Source organism: Patiria miniata, unplaced genomic scaffold (assembly GCF_015706575.1).
Source record: "Patiria miniata isolate m_02_andy unplaced genomic scaffold, ASM1570657v1 HiC_scaffold_3, whole genome shotgun sequence".
Lineage (NCBI taxonomy): Eukaryota > Metazoa > Echinodermata > Asteroidea > Valvatida > Asterinidae > Patiria > Patiria miniata.
In genome coordinates this window covers 19,210,052-19,235,859 of record NW_024037069.1, presented here as the reverse complement: position 1 = coordinate 19,235,859, position 25,808 = coordinate 19,210,052, and the positions used below count along the sequence as shown (strand labels likewise).

The 25,808-nt window shown below is 40.7% G+C and overlaps 1 protein-coding gene across 4 annotated transcripts in view; it reads right to left on the bottom strand.

Moving 5' to 3' along the window:
- Positions 1-25,808, bottom strand: part of LOC119737202 (maestro heat-like repeat-containing protein family member 1) — a 50,599-nt gene that overhangs the window by 2,748 nt on the left and 22,043 nt on the right. For 2 of the 4 annotated variants that reach the window (XM_038211382.1, XM_038211384.1), the window contains 18 exons: positions 25,128-25,145; positions 23,766-23,915; positions 22,085-22,287; positions 21,098-21,338; positions 20,189-20,299; positions 19,112-19,247; positions 18,476-18,588; positions 18,090-18,242; positions 17,181-17,335; positions 15,986-16,151; positions 14,441-14,655; positions 12,947-13,084; positions 12,030-12,144; positions 10,594-10,740; positions 9,673-9,861; positions 8,839-8,994; positions 7,643-7,777; positions 150-318 (listed from right to left, as the gene is read on the bottom strand). In XM_038211382.1, coding sequence (XP_038067310.1) covers positions 150-318; positions 7,643-7,777; positions 8,839-8,994; positions 9,673-9,861; positions 10,594-10,740; positions 12,030-12,144; positions 12,947-13,084; positions 14,441-14,655; positions 15,986-16,151; positions 17,181-17,335; positions 18,090-18,242; positions 18,476-18,588; positions 19,112-19,247; positions 20,189-20,299; positions 21,098-21,338; positions 22,085-22,287; positions 23,766-23,915; positions 25,128-25,145 — 2,710 coding nt within the window. The remainder of the gene's footprint in view (positions 1-149; positions 319-7,642; positions 7,778-8,838; positions 8,995-9,672; positions 9,862-10,593; positions 10,741-12,029; positions 12,145-12,946; positions 13,085-14,440; positions 14,656-15,985; positions 16,152-17,180; positions 17,336-18,089; positions 18,243-18,475; positions 18,589-19,111; positions 19,248-20,188; positions 20,300-21,097; positions 21,339-22,084; positions 22,288-23,765; positions 23,916-25,127; positions 25,146-25,808) is intronic. The other 2 variants (XM_038211383.1, XM_038211385.1) reach the window with 1 other exon arrangement.

Here is a 25,808-nt window from a genome sequence, read left to right as displayed (position 1 = left end):
GGTGGCGGCATGATAAAGGTCTATAGGATAGCACTACTGGGCTCAGAATCGAGTCAGTGAGAAAATCGGTCAGTCGGTGAGATTAGTACACGGACACTTGGCTGGCCCTTTGAGACCAGCACAAAAAAGGGGCGGAGTGGTGTCCTTACCCCCACAGACGTGCTCCTTGGTGATGAGTGTGTGGCTAGCCTCGGGCAAGTTCCCCAGGAGGAAACCCACAAACATGGCCGCGTTGCCCCGGATGTCCGGCCACGAGCTCTTGAAGAAACCCACGTTGGCCATCACATAGAAGTTGACTTTCTGGAGGAAGTCCGAAATCTGACGGGGGGAAAAAAATGGACAGGAAAGATAATTTTCTGGAGAGAGAAAAAAAAAAAGCTGGGAGACATTACGTGGGAGTGAAGAAGCAGAAAATTGAACTAGCTTGCTCTCCGTGGACTTTTCAATTTCTTAATGAAATTGAAAACTAATCAAAGTAGTTGCTGATCCAGCACACTCCTGTTACCAAGCCAACAGAAGACGTCAACAATGTCAGTAACCTGCTAGTAACGAAAAGTAGTGGCTAAGCACAGAATATTCACTTAGCGAGAAAAAAATAACATGTTACCAGCCAATATTATCATGCAATGCATTCTGCTGGTGACTGGTAGTCCGCTGATGTTTTGCTGAGCAACCTTTTTGGGGACACTGTGGCTTGTCCACTCAGGGACTCCGGACTCTTATAAGAAAATAATTCAGAAAACTTGTGCAAACGGGCACTCAACTTTCTTTGGGGTGACAATTTAACAATGTACTTCTGTAAAAAAAAAAAAAAAAATACACAACGCACTTTATCACTCAATCACAGAATTAATGAAGCTTGCATAGTACTTGTTGCTAAATGCTTGCGTTCGCCGAAGCATAATGTAATTTACAAGAGATATCTTCAAGTTAACGTTAAAAAAAAAAATCAGCTTTCTGACGTCTTTGCCTCAACAACAATCGTTATAAAACTGAAAACTGGCAAAACAAAAGTCCAGATACAGCCTGCTTGCTTGATCTAAGTAAATCTGCTTGCTTGCCTTCGTTCACATTTTAAGGTAAGATTGCTTATATGCTTGCAATTTTATTTAAATAAATTTGATTAACAATGGTTGGTTAAAGGGAATGAACATCATTGGCTTTTGCTGTAATTTTCAGAAATGAACTATTTAAGGGGTTAGTATAATAGATCAAACATTGTTACACTGACATGTTTGAAGTTTTGTGTTCGAAAATGCTGGAAAAACCAAGAAAAACAAAAATGTTGAAGTAGTCTGGTTCCCTGACTCCACTACAGATAAAATGGATCAATTTATAGATTCAAGAACATGTACGCAATAGCAACCAAAATTTGGACTGAAAAAAAAGGGGTAAATTTGGAGCAGTAGTTGAAAATGGTTAGATTTTTCCAACGGTGGTCGGCCGACCACCGTTGGAAATGTATACAAAAATACCATTTTCTTGAAAATGACTTCACACCAGGTGCCATAATTTTACAGGATGCTTTAGACTGTCACTTACTAACATCCTAGTAAGGTATTTCGTTAAAACTTGGTAGTTTTATTTTTTGATGTTTGCAAATGTTATACTGTATATTCCCTTTAAGTCCATCAAGCCTTTGTCGTGAAGTGATGAAGAACCTCCAAAAATGAAACAAATGCTACAATCTTTTAACTAGATTGTTTTCATCGTTCAATTCTAATGGGGAATCATTTTGTGGAAAGTTTATTATCTTCAGTTGATTTTTTTTTTTCAACGATTGGAGTTTGGGTTTGGGAGATCTCTTGCATGGCATCAGTATATGCCAGGACAAACTGTTTGCATACCAGTTGTGACTTTCTTGAAAAGAGTTGACATGGCTGGGAGATTTGCAATCATTATTATAAATCTTTTCAAGCAGGATTCTAAAACAACTCGGTTGTCGACACTCAAAAAAAGAAAGCACCGGAGCTTAAACTTTACCAAATAATTGGGAGTAATGTTTTATTCGGTTTATATACTGAGTCCCCCACTACATGCAAGCAAATTGACCAAAAAAACCCCAAACCACTGGTTTTGAAGTAAGACATTCTGCACATGACTGTATGGAGTACTGGACACTCTCTCCAAGTCTATCCTATTGTGCACATTGGTATGATCCTTGCATGTGTACTGCTACCCATAGTCCCTATAACCATCTCAAAAGGAATAGTCTGTAATTTGTGCATTTTGTTCGTTTCAAGCAACAATAGTGCTCAAATTCTAAAGAAGGGTGCTGAACAGCTAACCTGATGAAGTTTCAGCTCAGCTTCAGCTATATATTTCGAGAAAAACAACATTCTAGGATCTCGATTTCAAATCAAAAGTTGCTGAATCATGTGTTGAATTGGGCCTGAATTCAGCGCCCGAAACACGTTCTCACTGAGCCGATTGCAGCTACGCGATGTCGCGCACCGATCCGACGAATTATAGCAACCGCGGGCGCGCGTGTGCGTCGTGCCAACGCTTGCACGCACTTCGCCTATTGAAAAAAACGGAAATTTCCAACGGTGCTTCTTAAGACGCACCGTTGGAAAGGCCTTCTTTCGTTGATTCTTTCAAAATGACAGCTTGCCAGAGAGAATAATTTCACTGGGAGTTTAGTCCCCTAACTATCTTTCAACCAAGTATGTTTTTCAACAATAAATATGCCAGTTATTTTTTGGATGGCTGCAAATGATGGACTCTGGCTTTAAGGTTTTAGTTCGCACTTCTAAACTGGCTAACATCCCTCTTTTCAGTCAGGGATGAATAGACAAGGAACTGTAGATTCCTTGCCAAGTCCACGTTAATAACTTTTCGATTTTAACCTTGCCTTTTACCATATTTTTTTATTTAATACTCCTTTTTTGTACAAAATGTTCACTTTGCATTTTTCAATTCGCTGCACAGATTTTTTTTTTTTATACATGGTGACGATTATGAATTTTTAATTGTTGCAAAAGTATAAAATATTTGTTTCATTTTATTTTTATTTTACTCTTATTTTAATATTATTAATATGTTTATTAGGCCCCCAAAAAAGTCTTCGGTTTCTGGTATGGAGCTTGCCCCAAAAGTGGTGTGGCAACCCTTTTTTTTAAATTTATTTTTTTTACTTTTTTTTCTTGAAATGTCGGCTGATGACTGCAAATGGTGCCCGACTAAATTTAGTGCAAAATGTATGGGAGAGAGGCCACATAAAGCTTATACTCGATCGTAACTCCATCTAAAAACACATTTAAATTGTGCAGTAGCAGGATTCCAGTCAAACCAGTTAGTTCGACGGTTTAAAGACATCATCATTTTTTTTAAAATTTTGCCGACGCGCGCGCGCATACCAGAAACCGGAGACTTTTTTGGGGGGGCTTTAGAATGTGCGTCTGAACTGGTAACAAGCTTACTTTGCTATCATTGTTTCAATAAGGAAAAATAAATTTGCATCCTCGGTTTGCATTCTCAAAATGCTAACGCACTTGCAGTTCAAGTCAATCAGTTAAATATGTGTTTGTTTTACTGCCCCTTCATTAGTGAGTACATAGATCCCATTTACAAAACGGAGATTTGATTTGGGACAAAATTGAGATTTGACCATGGGCGTCTCGAGAAGGTGGGGCAAGGGGGGGCGCTTGCCCCCCCCCCCCAAAAAAGGACAAAAAAAGAAGACGAGGTACAAAGTCACATTGATGTTAATTTAATGCATATTTAACAACATGGGCGTCTGCAGGGGTGTCAATGGGGGTGGGGTGGGCAAATGTACCCCCGCCCACCCTAAAAAAATGATGAATTGAGAATATGCTAGAGAAAGTACAAGGATTTTGGGAAATAATGTGCTTTGCCCCTCCCCCTAGAGAAAATCCTGGCGACGCCCATGGATTTGACTTGTACTTAACATTGATGTGTTTCATACTTTCATTAGAAACCCACCAGCATGGCCAATCCTACATTCAACGTCAGTTTGAATGTGAATGCAACAAAACATCAGAACCAACTCTGGCCGAGCAATTTGTCAACGTCGCAGCGCCCAATAACGTGACAACGACCCTGGTGTGGAGTTCGCCCGTAGTGATAGGTTTCATCGTGTCCCTGTCCGCCTTGACCTTGATCCTAATCTGGACCCTCAACCCGCTTTGTCTGGTCGCCATCTACCGCGCCATCAACATTCAACCCACCACCAAGATCTTCATGGCGTCTCTGATCATTGCTGATATCGGCGGCGGTTTGTTCGGCTTGATTCCCGTCACAGTCCTCCAAACTCTACGCTGTGAGGAATGTCTAAGCAGCGCCTATGTCATGCAGGATGTATTTGCGGCACTGAGTCTTCAGTCTCTGATGTTTCTAACTGCAGACCACTATTTTTCTATCGTTTGGTGCTTGCACTATCCTCGCTAAGCTTCTCGTTCTATCCAAGTGGTTCTTGGTCATCCTGACCGTCGCTTTGATTCACACATGCCGGCTCTCCCTTTGCACCTCTCAGCAACTGCAGATTGTCTTCTCTACCATCTTGATCCTGATTATGTTTGAACTGTGCGTGATTGTCATCATGTATCTCCACATTTTAGTGATCGCGCGACGCCACGCCCAACAGATCAGCACACAGGAGACAATAGTAACTGGGCAGAACCAGGGTCTGACCAAACACAAGATCAAGTCTTTAACCACCGTCATGATCGTTTTTGCTCTCTTCATCATCGGTTGGGGACCCGGCATGACTTTCATCATGTATAGCTACATCACAGGCACAACTTTTCAAGGCACCATACTACCCCACATCGTGGCTTTGCTCTACTATACAACAAACTGGATAGAGGTGGCTGTGTTTTGCGTCCGCAACCAAGATGTCAGAAGGACACTCTGCAAAGTCGTGGCAACTTTTTTCAACAAGCTACGGCTTAAGTGCTGTAATAGCACACCAGTTGTCCTAATCACTCCTACAAGATCGGAAGTAACAAGCCCCATGTAAATTAAAAGTGGATGGGTTGTATAGGTTCCGATTGCATAACGTCAAAGTGCCATGTGATCATCTGATGTGACCAGCCACCATTGCAGTAGGCAAGCGTTTGGTTAGCAATCACGTCGCACATTGTAAACTAGACAGTGGGGCTTTTTTTCGCGTAAAATAACCAGGAATTCTTTATCAAATGGCACAATGGTCACTACCTGAGCCGAGTACGGTTGTCAAAATTGTGCCGACCAAGCACTGGGTGCTACTACTGGGTGCTGGCTCCATGTTTTTTTTTCTCAGAGTTTTTGCCACCCATCACAGCTTTGAAGGCTTGCCTACTACCTACTGCAGGCAGCACTATACGACAATGGCAATGCTGACTTTGCAGTGGCCGGATGTAGGCTGGGTCACGTGGGTTAACGAGAGAGCCCTTAAAACATTAAAAATCCAAGTGTGGATTTCTTTTTAAGATTTGAGATTGTAAGGCTCAAAGGGAATACACAACATTTGCAAACATCAAAAAACAAAACTACCAAATTATGATGAAATACTGACTGGATTGTTAGTGAATCTAAAGCATCCTGTAAATCATGGCACCTGGCGTGCTGTCATTTTCAAGAAAATGACAATTTCCAACGCTGGTCAGCCGACCAGCATTGGAAAAAACTGGGTGTTTTTTTCAAATACTGTCCCCAATTTACCATATTTGTTAGTCTGCATTTTGTTTGCAATCGATTACACACCTATGAATGGGTACAAGCCATCTAGACTGGTTCCCTGACCTTACAATTCCCCATCTTAAGTGGGGTCAAGGAACCAGACTGCAGAAACATGATTGTTTTTCCAGCATCTCCGAACACAAAACTTGAAACAAGTCAGTGTAACAATATTTGCTATAAAATACAAACCCCCCAAATCCATCCATTTCTAAAAATTATGGCAAAAGCAAATGTTGAATATTCCCTTTAACTTACATTCCAACACAGACCTTAAACTGATGAAGGAAAACATGTCAAGCTTCGGAATTCCTTTCAAATTTTAACATTGGAGTTTCTCAATCTGGCAACAGTGTCACGAGCACCATTGTAATGTGAAAAAAAGTAGAAATACAGTGCACTCAAAAAATTAATATGTAAATTTGTGAATATTGAGAATAACAAAACAGGATACAAAAAAAGTGTGTTTGTTTTTTTTGTAGAATTGACTATAATATTGTTCTTGTACATTGGTAATTTGGGTGCAAAATTATTTTTCCACCAATGTCTTGAACCTTACCCTCCCAAATCAACCAAAATCAAACTGTTTGATGGGATCAGGGCTCCTGGAATCCAGCACTATTACCGTAATTTTCGGAATATAGGCCGCGCGGAGTATAAGCCGCAGCACGCAAAAATCTGCAAGTTAAAATTTGACGTCAGCATATTAGCCCACCGACGTATAAGCCGCACGGACCGCAGAGGTTTCAATTTTGTAAGGCCGCCAAATTCTTAAGTCAAAAAGCTCTGGACCAGTTCCATTTACACTACGAAAACTATAACAAGGGCCACAAAAGTTATATCAAAACATTTACGGTCGATACTCGAAACTACGAAATTGACGATGAGAAATAAACACCAATCACGAGTCAATCACGAGCCAATCACAAGTCATCACAAGTCAACCACAAGTCATCACAAGTCATCACAAGTCAATCACATATCAATCACAACTCACCCAGTCCATTGTGAACTCAAAAAGCTTTCAAAATAAATTGTGACCAATGCATTCTTTTGTAAATTATTCATCTTCTACTTCTTGTGATTAGACATGTGATTTACTTGCGACTGGACTTAAGACGAACTAGTAACTAGACTTGTGATTTACTTGTGACTGAATATGTGATTTACATGTGAATAATAGGGCTGTCCATTTTAGAATAATTCAGTATTCGATTCTACGTAACTGCATTCGACCGAATATTCGATTATTCAAAACTCGGCGGTCAAGTTCACTCATGCCAGCCGCAACTGCATGCATTACCTGTCAAAAGTTGCATGCAGAGCGCGCCGGTTACAATTTGCGTGGCAATCTATGTTAATCAATGGATTAAAAATGCTAAAAGGATGGGAACAATGAATCACTGTCAAAAAAAAGAAGAAGTTACTGTCAACATTAAAAAGTGGCATCTGACAACAAAGCGCAGCAACTTCACAGTTAATAACATCACAGTTGTGTGTGTACACACGTAGTTTTTTTTTTATCTGATACACCGTGCCCTCTGGAGACATGCACACAATAGGGAACAAAAGATTGTATATGTCTCCACAGGGCAATTTCTAAAGATGAATATGTCTCCACAAGGTTATCACGAAATGGATACATGGATTTTACCCAAAAGCTAGGAATTTCCAAGGTGGGTTGATCCGTCGCAAATGGAAGAGTTTTAGAAAAGGGATATTAAGTCTGAATTTCAGCCAAGGAAATTAATTCTGGTTAAAATAAGAGCATTTTAAAACTACACTTTCAAACTCGAAAACTTTACTACACAAGAACAAAGAAATGTCTCCACAAGGATACAGTATTTCAGTATGTGTGCTTTTGAATATTCGAACCAGCAAAATGCTATTTGAATATTTGGTTGTTGATCGAAAATATGAATATTCGGGACAGCCTTGGCGACTAAGGATTTGTCGGACTTACTATGACTTTGGAGAGATTGAACATAAACTCGCCGTAGTTCAGCGATCCCTCGTCCAGCAGGTGCTTCTGAAACATCTTGTTGAGGGACTCCGAGCCGATGAGGGGGCCGACCTCTCTCAGCGTAAACTTACAAGCCTGCGAATTACCACAAAAATACTGCAGGTAACACTTGCGCAACCCCCTGGTAAACTTTCTGTCCATGTTACGTACCTAACACTGTAAGCATAAATATCTTGTCAAATTGGCCTGGAAAGTCTTAATTTCTTTAAAAGCACAATCCTCAACAATGGGGTGGGAATGTACAAGTGAAAAATAGGACAAACAACTTGATGTTATTATCCTGCTTCATTTCCCAATCCCTTTCCCAAAAAATGACATCCTTGTGTAAAAATGTCTTTCTTATTAAAGGGAATATACAACATTTGCAAACATCAAAAAATAAAACTACCAAGTTTTTACGAAAAACCTTACTAGGATGTTGGTAAATGACAGTCTAAAGCATCCTGTAAAATTATGGCACCTGGTGTGAAGTCATTTTCAAGAAAATGGTATTTTCGTATACATTTCCAACGGTGGTAAAACCTAACTATTTTGCAACTACAGCTCCAACTTTACACTTTTTTCAGTCCAAATTTTGTTTGCTATTGGTTACATGTTCAGGAACGGGTGCAGGCCAGCTAGACTGGTTCCCTTACCTTACAATTTTCCGGCATCTATAAATTGATCCATTTTATCTTTAGTGGAGTCAAGGAACCAGACTACTTGAACATTTTTGTTTTTCTTGGTTTTTCTAGCATTTTCGAACACAAAACTTCAAACATGTCAGTTTAACAATATTTGATCTATTATACTAACCCCCTCAAATAGTTCATTTCTGAAAATTACAGCAAAAGCCAATGATGTACATTCCCTTTAACAAGGATTTGGCAGGTTTTTTTTAAGTATGGGCGTTTTTCCACAACCACATCCGGTACATTACATGTAGGTTAAAAGGTCAACAGCAAGGGCGCCCTCATAAGATTCTGAGAGAGCAAGGTATGGTAAAAATGTCCGCCACGAATGACTTTCTGCTGGCCGAAATTAATCCAAAAGCGGACGCACGGTAGAATGACCACAATGGAATGTTGACAATCACTCGCAGTGGCTTTCTCACAAAACTTTAAGTCCAGCAATGCGAACGTGATTTTAAAACTCACTTTCTTGACGTCTTCATCTTCGTCGTTGAGGTGGAGTAGGAGGCTGACAAAGTTGGTGTGGATCTGCTCCAGGAAGGGGGGCTTGGAGGGTCCGTCCCCAAACCGACTCAGGTTACCGAAGAGAGTGAAGGACACCGCTCTGACCGTGGCTCGATCCTGAAGGGCAGAGGGCAGTTAAACTGGTTCAATTAAACTGGTCTACCCAACTAGAGCAGTCATCAAGTTAAAGCTACAGTCCATCGTTTGCAGCTATCCAAAAAGTAACTGATGTAATTCTTGTTGAAAAACATACTTGGTTGAAAGATAGTGAGGGGACTAAACTCCCTGTGAAATTATTCTTTATGGCAAGCTGTCATTTTGAAGAAATCAACGAAAGAAGGCTTTTCCAACGATGCATCTTAAGATGCACCGTTGGAAATTTCCATTAGTGGTTCGTTTTGTTATTGGGTGAGGCGGCACAGGCGTTGACACAACACAAACGCACGCGCGGTTGCCATAATTTGTCACGGATCAGTGCGCCACAACGCGTTGCTGCATTCGGCTCAGTGAGAACGTGTCTCCGACACTGAATTCAGGCCCAATTCAAAACATGATTCAGCAACTTTTGATTTGAAATCGAGGTCCTAGATCGTTGTTTTTCTCAAAATATACAGCTGAGGCTGAGCTGAATTTTCATCAGGTTAGTTGTTCAGCACCCTTCTTTAGATTTTGAGCATTTTTGTTGCTTCAGACGAACAAAATGCACAAATTACAAATGATGGACTATACCTTTAAGAAAAGCAGCTAACTAAACTTGTTCTGAAAACTGGTTCAGAGATTGGTAGCAACTGTTACCTTTTCAAAGCAGGGCCTGATCCTGAGTGCAATGTTAACCAGGATGGGTCTGATGTTGGACTCGTCAATCTTGACCAGGATACGAGACAGGCCCGTCATAGACTCCAGGAGAATCTGATCGTCCGTGTCTTCCTTGTCGTCCATTCCGGCCATCATGGCCGACAGCACCGTGGTGCAATACTTCTGGGTCTGAACACCAAAAAGGAGAAAACCTCAGAATTATGGTGAAACTTCACTGTCACTCTTCCACTTTAGGGTCAATTAAAAATGTGCTGGATTTAATCCTAACCCTCCTTAATCTTCCTCAATCCTCCAGGCAGTTTTGGAGGATTTTGGAGGATTGAGGCTGAAATGGCAAAAAGGCGTTGATTGATTTAGGAGGATGCATTGCGTCCAGTTCGTAGGCAGTGTACCAAGCATTGTTTATGTTTAGCCATGCATAACTGAGCTATGCATTATCCTCGATATCATCCGCACTGCTTCTGAATGTCATCGGCACTGCCTCATCCCATTTACAGTGATTGTTGGAGGATTTTGAAGGATTGAGGCTGAATCCAAGTTTTACCTGGCAGCAATTGGAGGATTCTGCAGGATTGAGGATGGTTCCTAACCAACAGGGCCTAGGGGACTTTGGTTAATCAATGGGGCAGTTTATACTGTGCCCGTATATTCTGCATGGTAGAGCAATAAACCACTGAGCTTAGAAACATGAGCAATTTTTCCAAAATAACGAGCAATGAATCCGCTAATTTTTACTTGACAGCCCTGGACCCAATGTCGTGAACTGCTTAGCACAGAAATCAGCTAAGCACAAACAATATTTGCTTCACAAACACAGGTTACCAGCCATGATGCCACATGATATGCACTGCTTTTGACCGGTTCCCAACTCACTGGTGATCAGTATGTAGCATTTAATACCTGTTGCGGTCCCAGGCTGGCAACGTTGCCCATACCCCGGATGCACAGCATGCGCACGACGTGGCACGAGTCCACCATCCGACCCAGCAAGTTATTCATGATGTCCTCCACCAACTGCATGTCCCCGGCGCATTTCTGGTTCACCAACTACACGGCAAAAATAAAAAAATAAAAAAAATTGAAGATTAAACAACTTTTCACATTTAACTGTCCTTAGAGGGATATACGCTCCGTTCAGAAGTACCCCCTCACCAGCAAAGAAAGTACAGTTGGGGGTGACCGACCGACGCCATCTTGCCCAACTGCAATTTTGCCGCGATGCGCGGCCGTACCACTGCGTGTACATAGTACAAATCTCCTAGTGTACGTGCGTCACATGCAAGGAACGGTGCGCGTCAACCAGCTAAATGTCCCGCCCATGGGACGTCGTTGCTAGGTAAAAGGGCGCCCTCTTTCGTTGGCGCATGGAGCCCATAGGTGTTATGCAGTCTATGGAATATCCCCTTGCACAGCAAGGGTATATGATGTGTGCCGCAGATTGGGCGATTAATTATGCATAGCAAGACTGCGTCTTGACCTCGAGATTCTGACCATTCAGCGGGCGCCTTCTATCGGGTCACGATAACCCATTGTTGTATTACAAAAACATGGTAGCCAAATTGACCAATCGACAGCTTAGTCCACATTTCTGATTGAAATGACGTCACAATTTTTTATAGTTGACTCCGATTGGCTGGCGTGGGGGATAGCATACAATTTGCATGCTAGGATATATCAGACGTTCATTGTGAGGCTCTGTATATGTAATTGTTTGATACTCAGACTGGGGGTTATGCCCTTCCCCGAAATAGGAATTGTCTTCTTTTTTTTTTACCCTAAGTCCCTCGTGTATTCCAAATATTGTATTAAAATTGGGAGTTTGAGGACCGTTGGGGTTAATAATTAAACTAAAGGGGTGAACTCTATATTAAATCAATGCTGTTGTGTCTAACCACTTTCTGCATTTAGATTTGTTAAGATATATTAATTTAAAAAAACAAAAACAAAACAAAAACGGGGGGGGGGGGGGGGGGGGGCAGGAGAGTACCCCTAGTAAAATTGAGGTCTTTCAATCCGCATCCTAGCCCCCCTGTAAATAAACAACAAAACACAAAAAACAAACCACAAATAAATAACAAAACAAACAAACAAAACCACGGGGGTGGGGGGGGGGGGGGGTGGGGCAGGAGAGTACCCCTATAAAATTGAGGTCTTTCAATCCGCATCCTAGCCCCCCTGTAAATAAACAACAAAACACACCAAAAAACCACAAATAAATAACAAAAAAAACAAAAAAACAAAAAAACAAAAAAAATTAAAAATGAAAAACAAAAACAAAAATAGAAGATTAAACAATAGAAATGAAAAAAAAAGAAAATTGAAAAGCGCTTTCTTACTTCGGCTAAGAAAGCTGCAGTCACGACCCTCTGAGGCTCATACAGACTGGCTAGCGTTGGGATCAGACAGGAGACTATCTTGGAGATGTAGCCTGTCATGTGCTTGGCCATGCCCCTGTGGAAGAACATTGAGAAAGGAGGGATGAAATCTTATTGAATCACTCGGCAAATCGCAAGCCGAATCACAAGTCAAGGCACAAAATCTATCACAAGGCAAACCACGAGTCCAATCACAAAGTCTATCACAAGGCAAATCACAAGGCAAATCACAAGTCCATCACAAGTCAAATTTTGCACATCAGTTAACAAGTCCATTGCAAGTCAAATCACAAGTCAAATCACAAGTGAAAACACAAGTCCATCAAAAAGTCCCTTAAAAAGTCAAATAACAAATCAAGTAAACAGGTCCATCACAAGAGAAATAACAGTCCATCACAACGTCATATCAAAAGTCAAATCACAAGGCAACTCACAAGGCCAATTACAAGTCAAATCACAAGTCCATCACAAGATAGATCACAAGTCAGGTCATAAGGTCGTCACAAGTCAATCACAAGTCCATCACAAGTCAAATCACAAGTCCATCCCAAGTCTTATACTTCATCAATCACAAGTCAGAACACAAGTTCGTCACAAGTCAAATCACAAGTCTAATGATTCGTCAATCACAGGTCAAATCACAAGTCAGTCCAATAAAAAAAATTAAGGCCACAGCTAACGGGATGAACATCAACAAGGGAAGACCTTTGTCTCAGTTTATTCCAATACTTTGTGACTTGACTTGAAACCGAAGGGCCCGTGACTGACTTGCAAAGACTTCTGGTTTCCAACTTAAAACAGGTTTACTTGAGATCGTCATTTCTAAGTAAAATTACTGGCTCGATTAGATTTGGCAAAGTAACAAAATCTGAACTCACTGAGCCAGGATGGAGACCCCATCCTGGTACTTGTCGGTGTCCTGTAGCATGTCCCATACCCCCTCGCTCTCCAAGAACTGGATCAACTCTGACCCCTGACCTCGGAGGATCAGGGCCTTCAGAGCATTCACGGCAACCCTGTCAGGATAAACAAATAACAGTTCGATTCTTTGGACCCCGCTTGTGGAATTCCGTCAACTATGACATCAAAACAAATTCTTCAGAGACCTGCTTCAGAGTTCTTAGAAACACACTTTTTGATCTCCCAGAGTGTGGTATTGCTCCGGCAAAAATGTTGCAACCTGACGCCACTTTTTTCTTCATATATCATCTCAATGAAGGTCAGTCATTGCAAGAATGATGATAAGACATGAATCTGGGACTGAGAAACATTTCCAATTTTGTTAGGAACTACTTTCTTGACTTTCTTGAAATTTTCTTGACTCTCCATAGACTTTGTACACAGCCGCTGAAGTGGCGTCAGGTGGCAACATTTTTTCCATTGTTCCTTTTGTTTGTTTTTCTCATCGCCCCACTCCAACCAGCTGTTTTTATCTACAATTGTCCATCAATTTACCATGTGTTCATCTGTCTGTCTGTCAAGCTGTTTGTTCAACTGTTCCTGTATATGTTGGTTTGTCTGTCTTGCTTTAAACTCTTTTTCTTTCTTTTTTAATGTTTAGTGTCTCAATATATTGTGATTTACGTAAAGGCATGTCCCTACAAGCTTCAACTTCTCATAATCATACCTCCATTCAAATGTGATTTCTTCAAATAATATGTTTACCCTTATTTGGTTCGAAAGAAATGCCATTGAAATTGAAATTTGATTGAAATATTGGGTTTTGCCCATCACTTACATAATTATTTTTTAGTCTGTGATGTTGAGAGCTTAAAAGGAAAAAAAAAAGTTCGCTCGGGTGGGATGTGAATTTAGGACCTCAGCTGCAGTGACCGTTTAAAGGTACAGTCCATCATTTGCAGCTATCCAAGAAGTTACTGACATAATTATTATTGACAAGCTTACTTGGTTTAAAGATAGTAATGGCACTAAAACTCCCTGTGAAATTATTCTTTCTAGCAAGCTGTCATTTTGAAGAAATCAATCAAAGAAGGCCTTCCCAACGATGTGTTGGAAATTTCAGTAAGTAGTTTGTTTTTTTAATCGGCGGAACAACCGCAAGTGTTGACATGAGGCAAACACGCGCACGCTCATGTAGCTGCAATTTGCTCAATGAGAACGTGTCTGGGACGCTGAATTCAGGCCCAATTCAAAACATGACTCAGCAACTTTTGATTTAAAAATCAAGATCCTAGAATAGTGTTTTTCTCGAAATATACAGCATTCACTGAGCTGAAAGTTCATCAGGTCAGTTGTTCAGCACCCTTCTTTAGATTTTGAGCACTTGTGTTGCTTCAAACGAACATAATGCACAAATTACAAATGATGGACGCTACTTTTAAAAATAAAAAATGTACCCACTGGGTACTTACACGGAAGGCTTGATGGCAGCGTAGGCCTTGGTCATGGCTTTCTTGTCTTTCCCGCTTGCTCCGTCCTTCGTGACTGACTCCGGTGGGTTGGGGGGCCTGACCCCCACGCAGGAGCCCACGTAGATCAGCAAGGTGGCAAAGATGCGGTGAAACTGGTCACGCAGGGAAGCCTCTGTCTCTTCCACTGCAAGGATCTCAATCAAGGCATGGACGATCTGGAAGGAGGGGGGAGGAAGAGGCATGAAGTAAAATTTAAAATTAATGATTTTAAATGGAATATACATAATTTGCTTTTTCTGTAATTTTCGGAAATGGATGGATTGGGGGGGTTGGTAATATATAGCAAATATTGTTGCACTGACTTTTTGGGCGTTTTGGGTTCGTAGCTGCTATAAAAACTAAGAAAAACAATCATTTTCCTGTAGTCTGGTTCCCTGACTACATTTAAGATGAAACGGAGCAATTTACAGGCATGCAACTGGGAAATCACAAAAAAAGAGGAAATTCAAATTTTTTCCAGACTTTGTACAGTGTTTTTCTATTTTTAATGGCACACACGGGAAGTAAAAAAAGAGGAAATCAGCTGATCCGAGGAAAAGTTGCATGCCTGAATTTATAGATGTTGGGAAATCGTAAGGCTAGGGAACCAGTCTAGCTGGCTTGTACCTGTTCATAGGTGTGTAATCGATTGCAAACAAATGCGGACTAACTAAATATGGTCAATTGGGGCCAGTATTTGAAAAAAGCCAGGTTTTTTCCAATGCTGGTCGGCCGACCAGCGTTGGAAATTGATACGAAAATACCACTTTTGTTGAAAATGACAGTATACCAGGTGCCATGATTTTACAGGATGCTTTAGACTGTCATTCACTAACAGTCCAGCAAGGTTTTTCAAAAGAATTTGGTAGTTATATTTTTTGATGATTGCAAACGTTGTATTTTCCATTTAAAGGCACATATGATCATTTGCTTTTTTTGCATTTTGTTCTTTTCCAAAAACACCACCACTCAAAATACAAAGAGCAATGCAAAATCTAGCAATACAAAAGTTTTTCCAACTCGAACGAAACAACAAACGAAACAAAAAAAAAGGGCTCATGTTCTGTTATGGAATAATTAATTTACAAATTTCAAGTTATTTGCCGCCTGATTAAAGTTCAGTTCTTGCACAAACGACTGGTTCCTGCCTCCTGATCAGAATCAATATTTGGGACCGGGAGCCAGTCTACTGTTAATATGCAAATGTAACCTAACGTGAATTTTTGTTTCAGAAGGGTTGCCAATGCGCAAAATCTATTTTTATATAAAAACAAAATTCGAATTCAACATAAAAAATACAAAGAAAAAATTTGGTAGGAGAAAAAAAAATTGTTGAGACTTATGTGAGTGAAACATTGACAAGTCGAATTGATTCCAATATTTGGGATATTTATTACAATTTTTATAAGTCAAAAGTAGCTATTGTAACTGCCGATTTTGTCAGTTTTGTTGCCCTCTTGTGCAGACAGGGCGGGGGGGAGGGGGGCCTTAATAGATGGGTCTTACCGTCAGGGGAGAGACGTTTGCCGTCTTTGAGATGGTCTTCTTAGTCTTATGGTCGATCTTTTCTTCGTAGTGGACGTTCCTCGTCAGTGTATCCATGAAGCTGTCGAACAGATGCTTGAGTATGACGGGATCGCTGGCCAATGACTTCCAGCAGTCTTGTATGTGCCTGTGGGAGACAGATGGTTAAGTATATCATTTTTTTTCAAGAAACTGGAAAGGGTCCGGCATTTCATCAAATGGAGCTTAGCGGTTACACTTTAAAATAAAATCACCTCTTAAACTCCCCCCCCCCCATAAAAAAAATATCTTGGATCTCTTTAAAAGGAGAATTACATGATTTTGGTTCATTGTCAGAAACTAATCAAATCACTTCACTGTATTATTATTTTGACCCATTCCTCAAAAATATTTGCAAACATCAACAAATATAACTACCAAATTATTCTGAAAAACCTTGCTGGACTGTTAGTGAATGACAGTCTAAAGCATCCTGTAAAATCATGGCACCTGGTATACTGTCATTTTCAAGAAAAGTGGTATTTTAGTACGCTGGTCGGCCGACCAGCATTGGAAAAACTGGGGTTTTTTCCCAAGTACTGGCCCCAATTGACCATAATTAGTTAGTCCGCATTTGTTTGCAATCGATTACACACATATGAACGGGTACAAGCCGGGTAGACTGGTTCCCCGACCTTACAATTCCCCAACGTCTATAATATTGCTCCGTTTTATCTGAAATGGAGTCAGGGAACCCGACTACGGGAAACTGATGGTTTTTCTTGGTTTTTATAGCATCTACGAACCCAAAACGTCAAAAAAGTTAGTGTAACAATATTTGCTATATATTAGCAACCCTCCAAATGCATCCATTTATGAAAATTACAGCAAAAGCAAATGATGTATATTCCCTTTAATTTCAACCTTGTAACGGGATAAGGTACTGAAATGCTTTAATCAAAAAATTGTTGCTCCCAAGTCTTCTTTCAATTTCACATAAAATAACCTGATGAAGTAACTAAATTGCTCATTAAATGAAATCTTCAAGTTTTTGCAACAATGTGCAAGGAAGACATGCAGTTAATTCGTTCTGAACAGCCTAGACGTTTCTGTCATAATTTCAAAAACACAGAAGAAACGAAAAACAAAAACATAAAACAGTGAAAGATATAACCATGGAAGATAAAATCATCCTTACGCATCATAGGGCAGGGGATATTTCAGCAGAGTATCCACGACGTTGGAGAGGTGGTTGGACGCCAGTGTACGGACGGCTCGCAGGGTACCAGTACGCGTCTGCTGGTAACTAATGTTAATCAGCTTGAAATGAATAGCACCGATCATTTCATCCACCTAAAATAAAACCAAAAGACCAAACTGTGACAGATTTTGAGCAGAACTTGAAATTAGAGATTCTTTTATTGATTTTCAGTTTTACTCAAATTTGCGATCCTGAATATGCCTTAAATAAGGAAATAAATTAGTGCTTGACTGGTTTCAAACAAGTATTTTCTCCACATCAGGGCTCCTAGCCAGTTTTAAACGTACTTGTTTAATACCGGCCAAGCACATATTTATTCCCATTCATGAATACCTTTCGGTCAAAAAGTCAAAACAAGCCAAAAATTCACAAATTTCCAACAATTTTGTTCAACAAGTTCACGTCATGTTTTGTGAAACGCCCCTCTGCCCACGTCTATGGTATGTGCCTCGAGCGCGTACTGCTAAAAAATCTCCTGATATAGAAATTGGGGTGAACGCAGCGTGTACTGTCATCTGACAAAAACAAGGTCTTGTTTAGGCAGCTGGTCTGCACATTATCAATACTGTTTGTGGGGCGGGAACCAGCCTACCCTGCGAGAACGGAATTGTTGCCTGGCTGCCAATAATTCGATATTGTAAAGTAATATTTCAAAAACTAAACATCGGCCAATTTTTTCGGTTGATGTCTCATTCAAAAGTGCATCAATTTTGTATCGCTAGAAAAATAACAATTTAGAAAAGGACTTTATTTTTCGGATGAAACTAAACAAAATCACGGGGAACGCAACTTAAACAAAGACAGTGCATTCTGAAACACAAGTAGACATGAGTTGGATCAACTTACGTCAACTACAAGCTCCGTGCCTCTAGTCTTGAGCATGGTGTTGAGGACGACGCAAGCACCGCTAGAGCAATGGGATTGGACATCAAGGAGGCCCTCTATCAGCATATAGATGAAAGGTTTGAGCTGCTCTGAGGGGATTTTCTTGGCAAGGGCCTGGAAGAAAAAAGGAAGAAGGGAGAGGAAAAGTGGCGAGAAAGGTCAATGTGGTGAAACCACTGGAGCTATGCATCAGCACATTCAGGGGCATTATGTTGCTCTTGCTAATGAATATTTATGAGACTGACCTTGGGCCTACCTTAAAGAGGTCACTGACAGAGTTGCAGAGTATGGCGTCGGTCTTTGAAGCTCTGTATCATGAATATTCATGAGTGCCCCATTTGGCTTACCTTGGAGAGGTCATTGACTAGGCTGTAGAGTACATTAGGGTCAGTCTGTGCGGCTCTTTCCCTGATTACAGTCAGTGCTTCAATAACCGGATCCTGGAATGATGCAGTCTTGCCTGAAAAAAAGTAAAAAAATTATTTCGCTGTCGTAAAGTTTCTTGTTTCTTTAGTGATTCGTTGTTGTGTCAGTTCATGGCAGAAAACCAATGAGCAAACTTTTCTCGCAAATGTTTTCAATGGGCAAGTTTTTGGGTTCACAATTTCATAAAAAAACGCCTAATATGAACAGTGTCTTACTGAAATGACATCACGGCAACAGCGCCCTCAGCTGTCTGGAAAAGCATGGACCATTTTAAATGTTTAAAGAAGTGCACTTTTCAGTAAAATTAACCAAAAAGCGATGTCAGTTAGTTTTCGTACACTTAAGAGGATGTGAAAGTAGCACAAAATAAGTTCCTCAAAAATAGTCACTTCATGGGCCCTTTAAAGCACCCGCGGTAAGTAATTAGCATCACAGGATCTTTTTCACAATTCTGTGGGATTCTCATTTCTGTTGTTTCAAAATTTTAATTCAAATTTTCAAGGCCAAGGAAATAAAAGTTTTCATGAAAAAAAATTACGGAACGGATTGGTTGTTACCTTGATATAACAGATCGATGCGGAGGATAATCTGAATGGCTTGCACGGTGTTCTCTCTCACGGTGAGGTCCGGGTCCGAACAGCGGGGTACCAGTCGACCGATCAACGTCCCCATGTTGGTAAACGATCCGCTACCCTGTGTTTCAGAAACAGAGAATTTGAGACTTCTAAATGTCAAAAGACTTTACTAGTCTGTCCTCTCAGCAGTTGTTGGAGAAAAAAAGAACCTTGACAAACTCTAAGACAGTGCCCTGCAGTAAAGATGTGGAGTGCAAACAAATTAGGAGATTTTACTCATTGCACTTTTCTCTCGTTTGTTCAATCATTTTCATCTTAGGAATTGATCAGGGCAGAGTAAGAGATTGACCTGTGATGGCTTTGGTTGACTTGTGATAACATGTCATGACTTGTGATGATTGGTGACGATGGGTGATTGACTTGTTACGATTGGTGATTGATTTGTGACGATTGGTGATTGACTTGTGATGATTCGTGATTGATTTTTGACGATTGATGATTGACTTGTGATGATAGGTGATTGACTTGTGATGATTGGTGATTGACTTGTGATGCTTGGTGATTGACTTGTTACGATTGGTGATTGACTTGTGATGATTGGTGATTGACTTGTGATGCTTGGTGATTGACTTGTGATGATTGGTGATTGACTTGTGATGATTGGTGATTGACTTGTGATGATTGGTGATTGACTGGTGATGATTGGTGATTGACTTATGATGATTGGTGATTGACATATGATGATTGGTGATTGACTTGTGATGCTTGGTGATTGACTTGTGATGATTGACTTGTGATGATTGGTGATTGACTTGTGATGATTGGTGATTGACTTGTGACGATTAGTGATCGACTTGTAATGATTGGTAATTGACTTGTGATGATTGGTGATTGACTTATGATGATTAGTGATTGACTTGTGATGATTAGTGATTGACTTGTGATTATTGGTGATTGATTTGTGATGATTGGTGATTGACTAGTGGATTGACTTGCGATTGTCTCATGATGACTTGTGATTGACTACAAGTCATAATCAGAGTGACCAGAGGAACTTACTGCGCTCATGTCTGTCACATTATTCAGGTAGAATTTCAGCAAGATGAGCGTCGCGGTGACCGATCGTTGCCTCTCATGATCCTGCACCGACACCATCCATGGCTCTAGATGCTATTATCGAACAAATACAACAGACTGGGAGTTAGGCACTCTGTGACAACAAGAGTCTTGGAGGTCAAAAAGTATTGCTCTTATTAACCGTAAACCCCCTTGAGTGATTTACTAGGATCCTTCCTCACTCCTGCAAAATCCAACACCATATGGTATTGACTCAACACCCAAACTGTTGCACTCTGATCATGGTGGTATGCCTGACCCCATGTAAAGCAAAATCCGTTAACTAGTGCAGTACTCATTCAAATAGAATCAAACGAACCAAGCAGTTTGGTTTTGAAGGGTTGGGGTGGATAGGTTCTCTTACAGTCACAAACAGTCAAAAATCAATCCCCTGCCATGCCTTTTACACAGGCTAGTCACCAACAGTCAGATCATATTTCAAGCAAGCACTGTGACTTGTCAAACTCAGTCAACTGACACAAGCAGGCAAGTGGTAGGCACAGCTGGCTTATCAATCACCTACAGTCAAAGCATAGATGCATGAAGTTACATAAACAGTCACAGCCAGTCAATCCTGCTTTCTGTAGGCTGGAAGCTCTTAATAACTGTTGAAAATAGTCACTTGAATGATTTTGACTGCAAGGACTACTTGGCATAGAATGTATGTTTGCAAAGGATGGTTAAGGAGTGCATCAGAATTAGAAATTCATACATTAGAAACAGGAAAAACTGAATTTATTAAATGATCCTTTTGAAATTTTTTTTTACAACCTCGCATTGGTTGGATAAGAGTCAATGACGTCTTAATGACTACTCCTTGCATCTTAAAAAGTGGTATCAAGTTTTATTTACCTTGAAGACATTCAGGAATCCCTGCGGGGTCAGGTCCTTGCGTAGGATCTCCGACAGCAGATCATGCAGACTGCTGAACGACGTCTTGACCAGGGATTCGTTCTGTCGCACCTGCTCTTCCTTCACTTCTTCCTTGCCCTTGCCGGGTACCAGCAGCCCCACCGGTAACTTGAACATGCACTCCACGCTGACCTTGATCAGGTCGAAGGTGTCAGCGTCGTTCAGGTGGGGCTCCAGTTTACTGTCGCATTTAACATCAAGGAAGCAACAATACTATGATTTTCTTGAAAGGACTTCAGTTTTTATCATTATTTTATGTGAATTTTCTTCGTTTTCTTTAAGAGATACTGAGCACTGCTGCATGGCTACTCAAGATGTGCTTTTGTAACCTTTCCTTACTTTATACATGATTTATTTTTAAATCTCACAGATTTTAATGCCCCTTTAAATATGATCAAAAATAAATACTTTGACTTAAAGGTAGGAAATGTAATTTTTAAATCTTAATTTAAAATTTGTATTTTGTAAATGTTAATTTTGTATGGAAGTACATAAATACAAGTCACATGATTAAAAATCAAACTGAATGTTGGTACCACTTTTTCCAAAATTGCACTATCATCATTTGTTAAATAAACACCCACAAGGGTGGCATGGGTGGTAAGTGCGTGAAGCGCTCGCTCCGGCCCGGCTTGGACCACGTGTTGGTAGAGTTGTTTGTTGATTCTCCCCTGTACCACGTGAGTTTTTCTCTGGGAGCTCAGGTTTTCCTCCCTCTGCAAAAATCAACACTTTTGATCTCTGGGTGTGCTCCATGGTCAGACATGGGTCGCATGACGGCTGCCTAAGGCGCCTTTACAAGTTTACATGCATACGGTCGACCACAAAGCAGCTGCTTCCTTCACAATTCAGCTTCTCAGCTGCGAGTAAGGATGATTAGCCCACCCACTTTATTATCATTATTAAGGTGTTTTTTTTAAAGGATACACTAAGGTAGCACAGGACTGCATGGCAAGGCTCCTGGTCTCGTTATGTAACTCCTTAGTACTCTCTGTCTTCATGTAACTCAACATGTGGTTCAGTAGCTCCGTCTTCTTACTGAAGGAGTAGTTACGCTTGAGATGGTCTGGGTGGAGGGCCTTGCCGATCAGGTCTACCGCTCGGATGAGGTTCTGCTTGACTGCCGTGTCCTGGGGAGAAAGGGGAAAGTTCGGAGGATTCCACTTTCAAAGAAACCTTGGTTTCAACATTTGCTCTACAAACAGTACTTGTAAAGTCTGTCCAAGCCAATGGGCTTCATGCGCCAACAAAGAGGGCGCCCTTTTACCTAGCAACGACGTCCCATGGGCGGGACATTCAGCTGGTTGACACACAACGTTCCTTGTGTTTGACGCACGTACACCAGGGAATTTGTACTATGTACACGCAGTGGTACATGGTACGGCCGCGCGTCGCGGCAAAATTGCAGTTGGGCAAGATGGCGTCAGTCGGTCACCCCCAACTGTGCTTTCTTTGCCGGTGAGGGGGTACTTGTGAATGGAGCGGATACGATTTCCTGGGCATGAAACAACTGAAGATATTTGTATTCTTCCTGGATGGGATGCTAGTCCATCGCAGGTTAACCCTAAAGGGGCCGGGTTATTTTGACCATCTCTCAGCCGGGGGGGGGGGGGGGGGGGGGGGGGGGGGGGTGGATTCCCCCCCCCTAAGATCTCGGCCATCGAGTGACGAAAAATTTTGAAACTCGGCACATGCATAGAGCAACTCTTCCTAAACATACCCAAGAAATTTCATGACTATAGGTCAAAGGGTTTTGGATTTATGGCTAATTAATTATTCATATGTACGAATGGCAATTCTGCTCTGTCTACACGACGTATATGCAAAAATTCAGTTTTCACGGAAAATTTTTCGCTACGGGGCAACCCGTGGTCCGATTTTTATGTTTTTGGTATTAAAAGATGCGCAAGGCTCAAGGCTAAAAAGTCATAACAGCTCGGGTCGCGAAATTTTTTTTTTAGAGGCTATCAGGGAAAATGTTGAGGGGGGGGGGGGCCGGATTCCGCCCCCCCCCCCCCTCCGGCCCCTTTAGGGTTAATCCCCAGCTAATGCCGGTACCCATTTATACTCCTGGGCGGAGCGAGGCAACTGGGGGTGAAGTGGCTTGCCCAAGGACACAACATATGACCAGCAGCTGGATTCGAACCCCTGACCCTCTGATAATGAGTCACGATCCCCAACCACTAGGCCACACTCCCCACATCACCCTCAAAACCACTTCGATATTTGATGTTTCGACCATAGCAAAATAGATTTTGTTTTTTAAATTTCTATTTTGTCTAGAAATACACACATTATACAATTTTGGACGAGACACCGTCCCACAAAAAAAATGGACTTATGTTTTAGTTATGGATTAATTACCTTACAAATTTTGGCTTTATTTTCAACCGGACATTAACTAAGTTCCCACAGGGTAGACTGGTTCCTGACCCAAGTGAGAATTAATAATGTGAGGACTGGAACCAGCCTACTCCCAGTTGGGTGGGGGGGGGGGGTTCTACAACTCAAAACAAAAGCCTTCTTTCAGATGGCAGCAGACGCCGAAGCAAAGTTTTTTTTACTGGAAATGACTGACTCTGAATGTTTTTATTGTTCATTGCTTTACCTTGACATGTGCAAAGTGCGGGTTGATGTTCCTCAGGATGTTAGCCTCCACTCGAGACGCTATGATGTCGCTGGGAGCAAACAGTGTCAGGTAGCCATAGCAAAGCATGACGGTGCTCTTGATTCTCTCCACGTCCGCTTCAGTTTTATCCTGGAAAGGTGACCACAGAAATAAATGGCCAACTCAAGTTTTTAGATTAAAGCAGTCAACTGAACAGTGCGGTAGCAAACTTTGGAAGATATTAATATAGCTGGAAGAATTTAGTAAACAATACGTTAAAAAAAAGACTAAAAACAGCAAAATTACAGTAAACACAGCACACAATTGAGGAAGATAGATTAACAAGGACACCTTACCACAACACATATAACTAAACCTCTGGATTAGTGAAAAGGAGTAGTGATTTCACATGACCAAAAAAAAAACTGTGAGCTGTTCTTTGAAATGTGACCAGCTCCACAAAAAAGGGTATTAGGTCGCGCTGTGCATTATTGTGTAATGGCCCGCTCAGCGTTTCGTCAAAATGTGATTTTCATTTTTTGTCATGAATGACATCTTTAATATCTACAGTTTCAGGCTTCATTCACAGAAATGTTGATTTCCATGAACAAAGTGAAAAAAACCCAACCATTTTGTATGCATCGTTCTGTTGTTCTACAACAAAGCCTGCTATTTCAAAGCCTGTTTTCTCAGTTGTGTAATTTGAACTCCAATGAAGTAAATAATTTTTTGCGACATAATACCTTTTTTTTGTGGAGCCGGTCACAAATTTCATGAAGGTTTGATACCTTTCAAGTTTGGCGAATCATAACTTGGAAATCTTAATTCTTTAAGAATCACAACAATTAAATGGAAATTTCAGTTAAAAAAAACCACCAATATGGATATTACGGGCTACTTTGTTATTACAAAAATACAACAAATCATTGATGCAAATAACTGCAACAAAACTTAACTACACGGCATGTCTGAATTTGTGCCCAAAACAAATAAAGCTACACAACACTACTCCTCAAATTAATCGTGTTTTTAAGTTGAACAAAGACACTGACTTGGAGCGGGGTTTGAACCTGCGACCTCCGGATTGCCGTTCCGGTGCTCTACCAACTGAGCTGTTCAGCCGTATGTTGGCAGTTCCCAACTTTGTCAATGTCTTTGGGGCACTAGTCAGAAGGGTACTAGTCAAATTAAACTGACAACTCAACTACACCATTCAATATAAAATGCACTAGTGACTGTCGTAACGGTAACAAAAACGTGCCTGTGTTATTATGTGGAAAAGTGGCACTACTCTCAACACACTGTGTTTATTTTCACAGATTTGAAATCAAGACAAGCAAGGTGCACTGCTGAAGAACTTACTGAGAACAATCCCTGGCTCTTTGAGGAAATGATGAAGTGAGACGGACAAAGGACAAGAAAGATTTGAGAGATTAGAAATTTGAAAGGAAAAGAGCGATTTGGAATTTGAAAGGAAAACAAGCACAAAACAGCAACATTTGAAACTGGAGGTTCTGATGACTAACTGTCACACAAGTTCCAAATCTACGAAATTAACAAATATTTTAGCTTCTTTCTTAATCAAAATCAGATTTGAACCAAGCCCACCCCGGCAAGCTTAGTCATTGTTTGGTTGAGGCATCTGCACTTGTAATCAGGTCATGGGTTCGAGTCCCATCTGAGTAAGCTTGTGAATTTTTTTCTCAGAAATTCTCAGACAGAACTGAGTTAACGTTCTTGAAATTACATCATTGAAAGGTAAAAACCTACTATTTACAGCTTTTTGGCAACACAGGGTATTTAGTACTTTATATTCATAAACCAACAAAATTGTCATATTTATTCATTCCATTTTTTTCTCAGTTATCCTGGGTAGTTGATAAGTACCTCAGATGTGTTTGCCCAAGGTCCCTTTTTTTCTTTTCATTATATTTTGTTTTGGTAATTTATCATTATTTTTGTTATTATTATTTATTATTATTATTATTGGGAAGATTGACAACCACAACACCAATGGCCACTTAAGGTTATGAGAAACAAGAA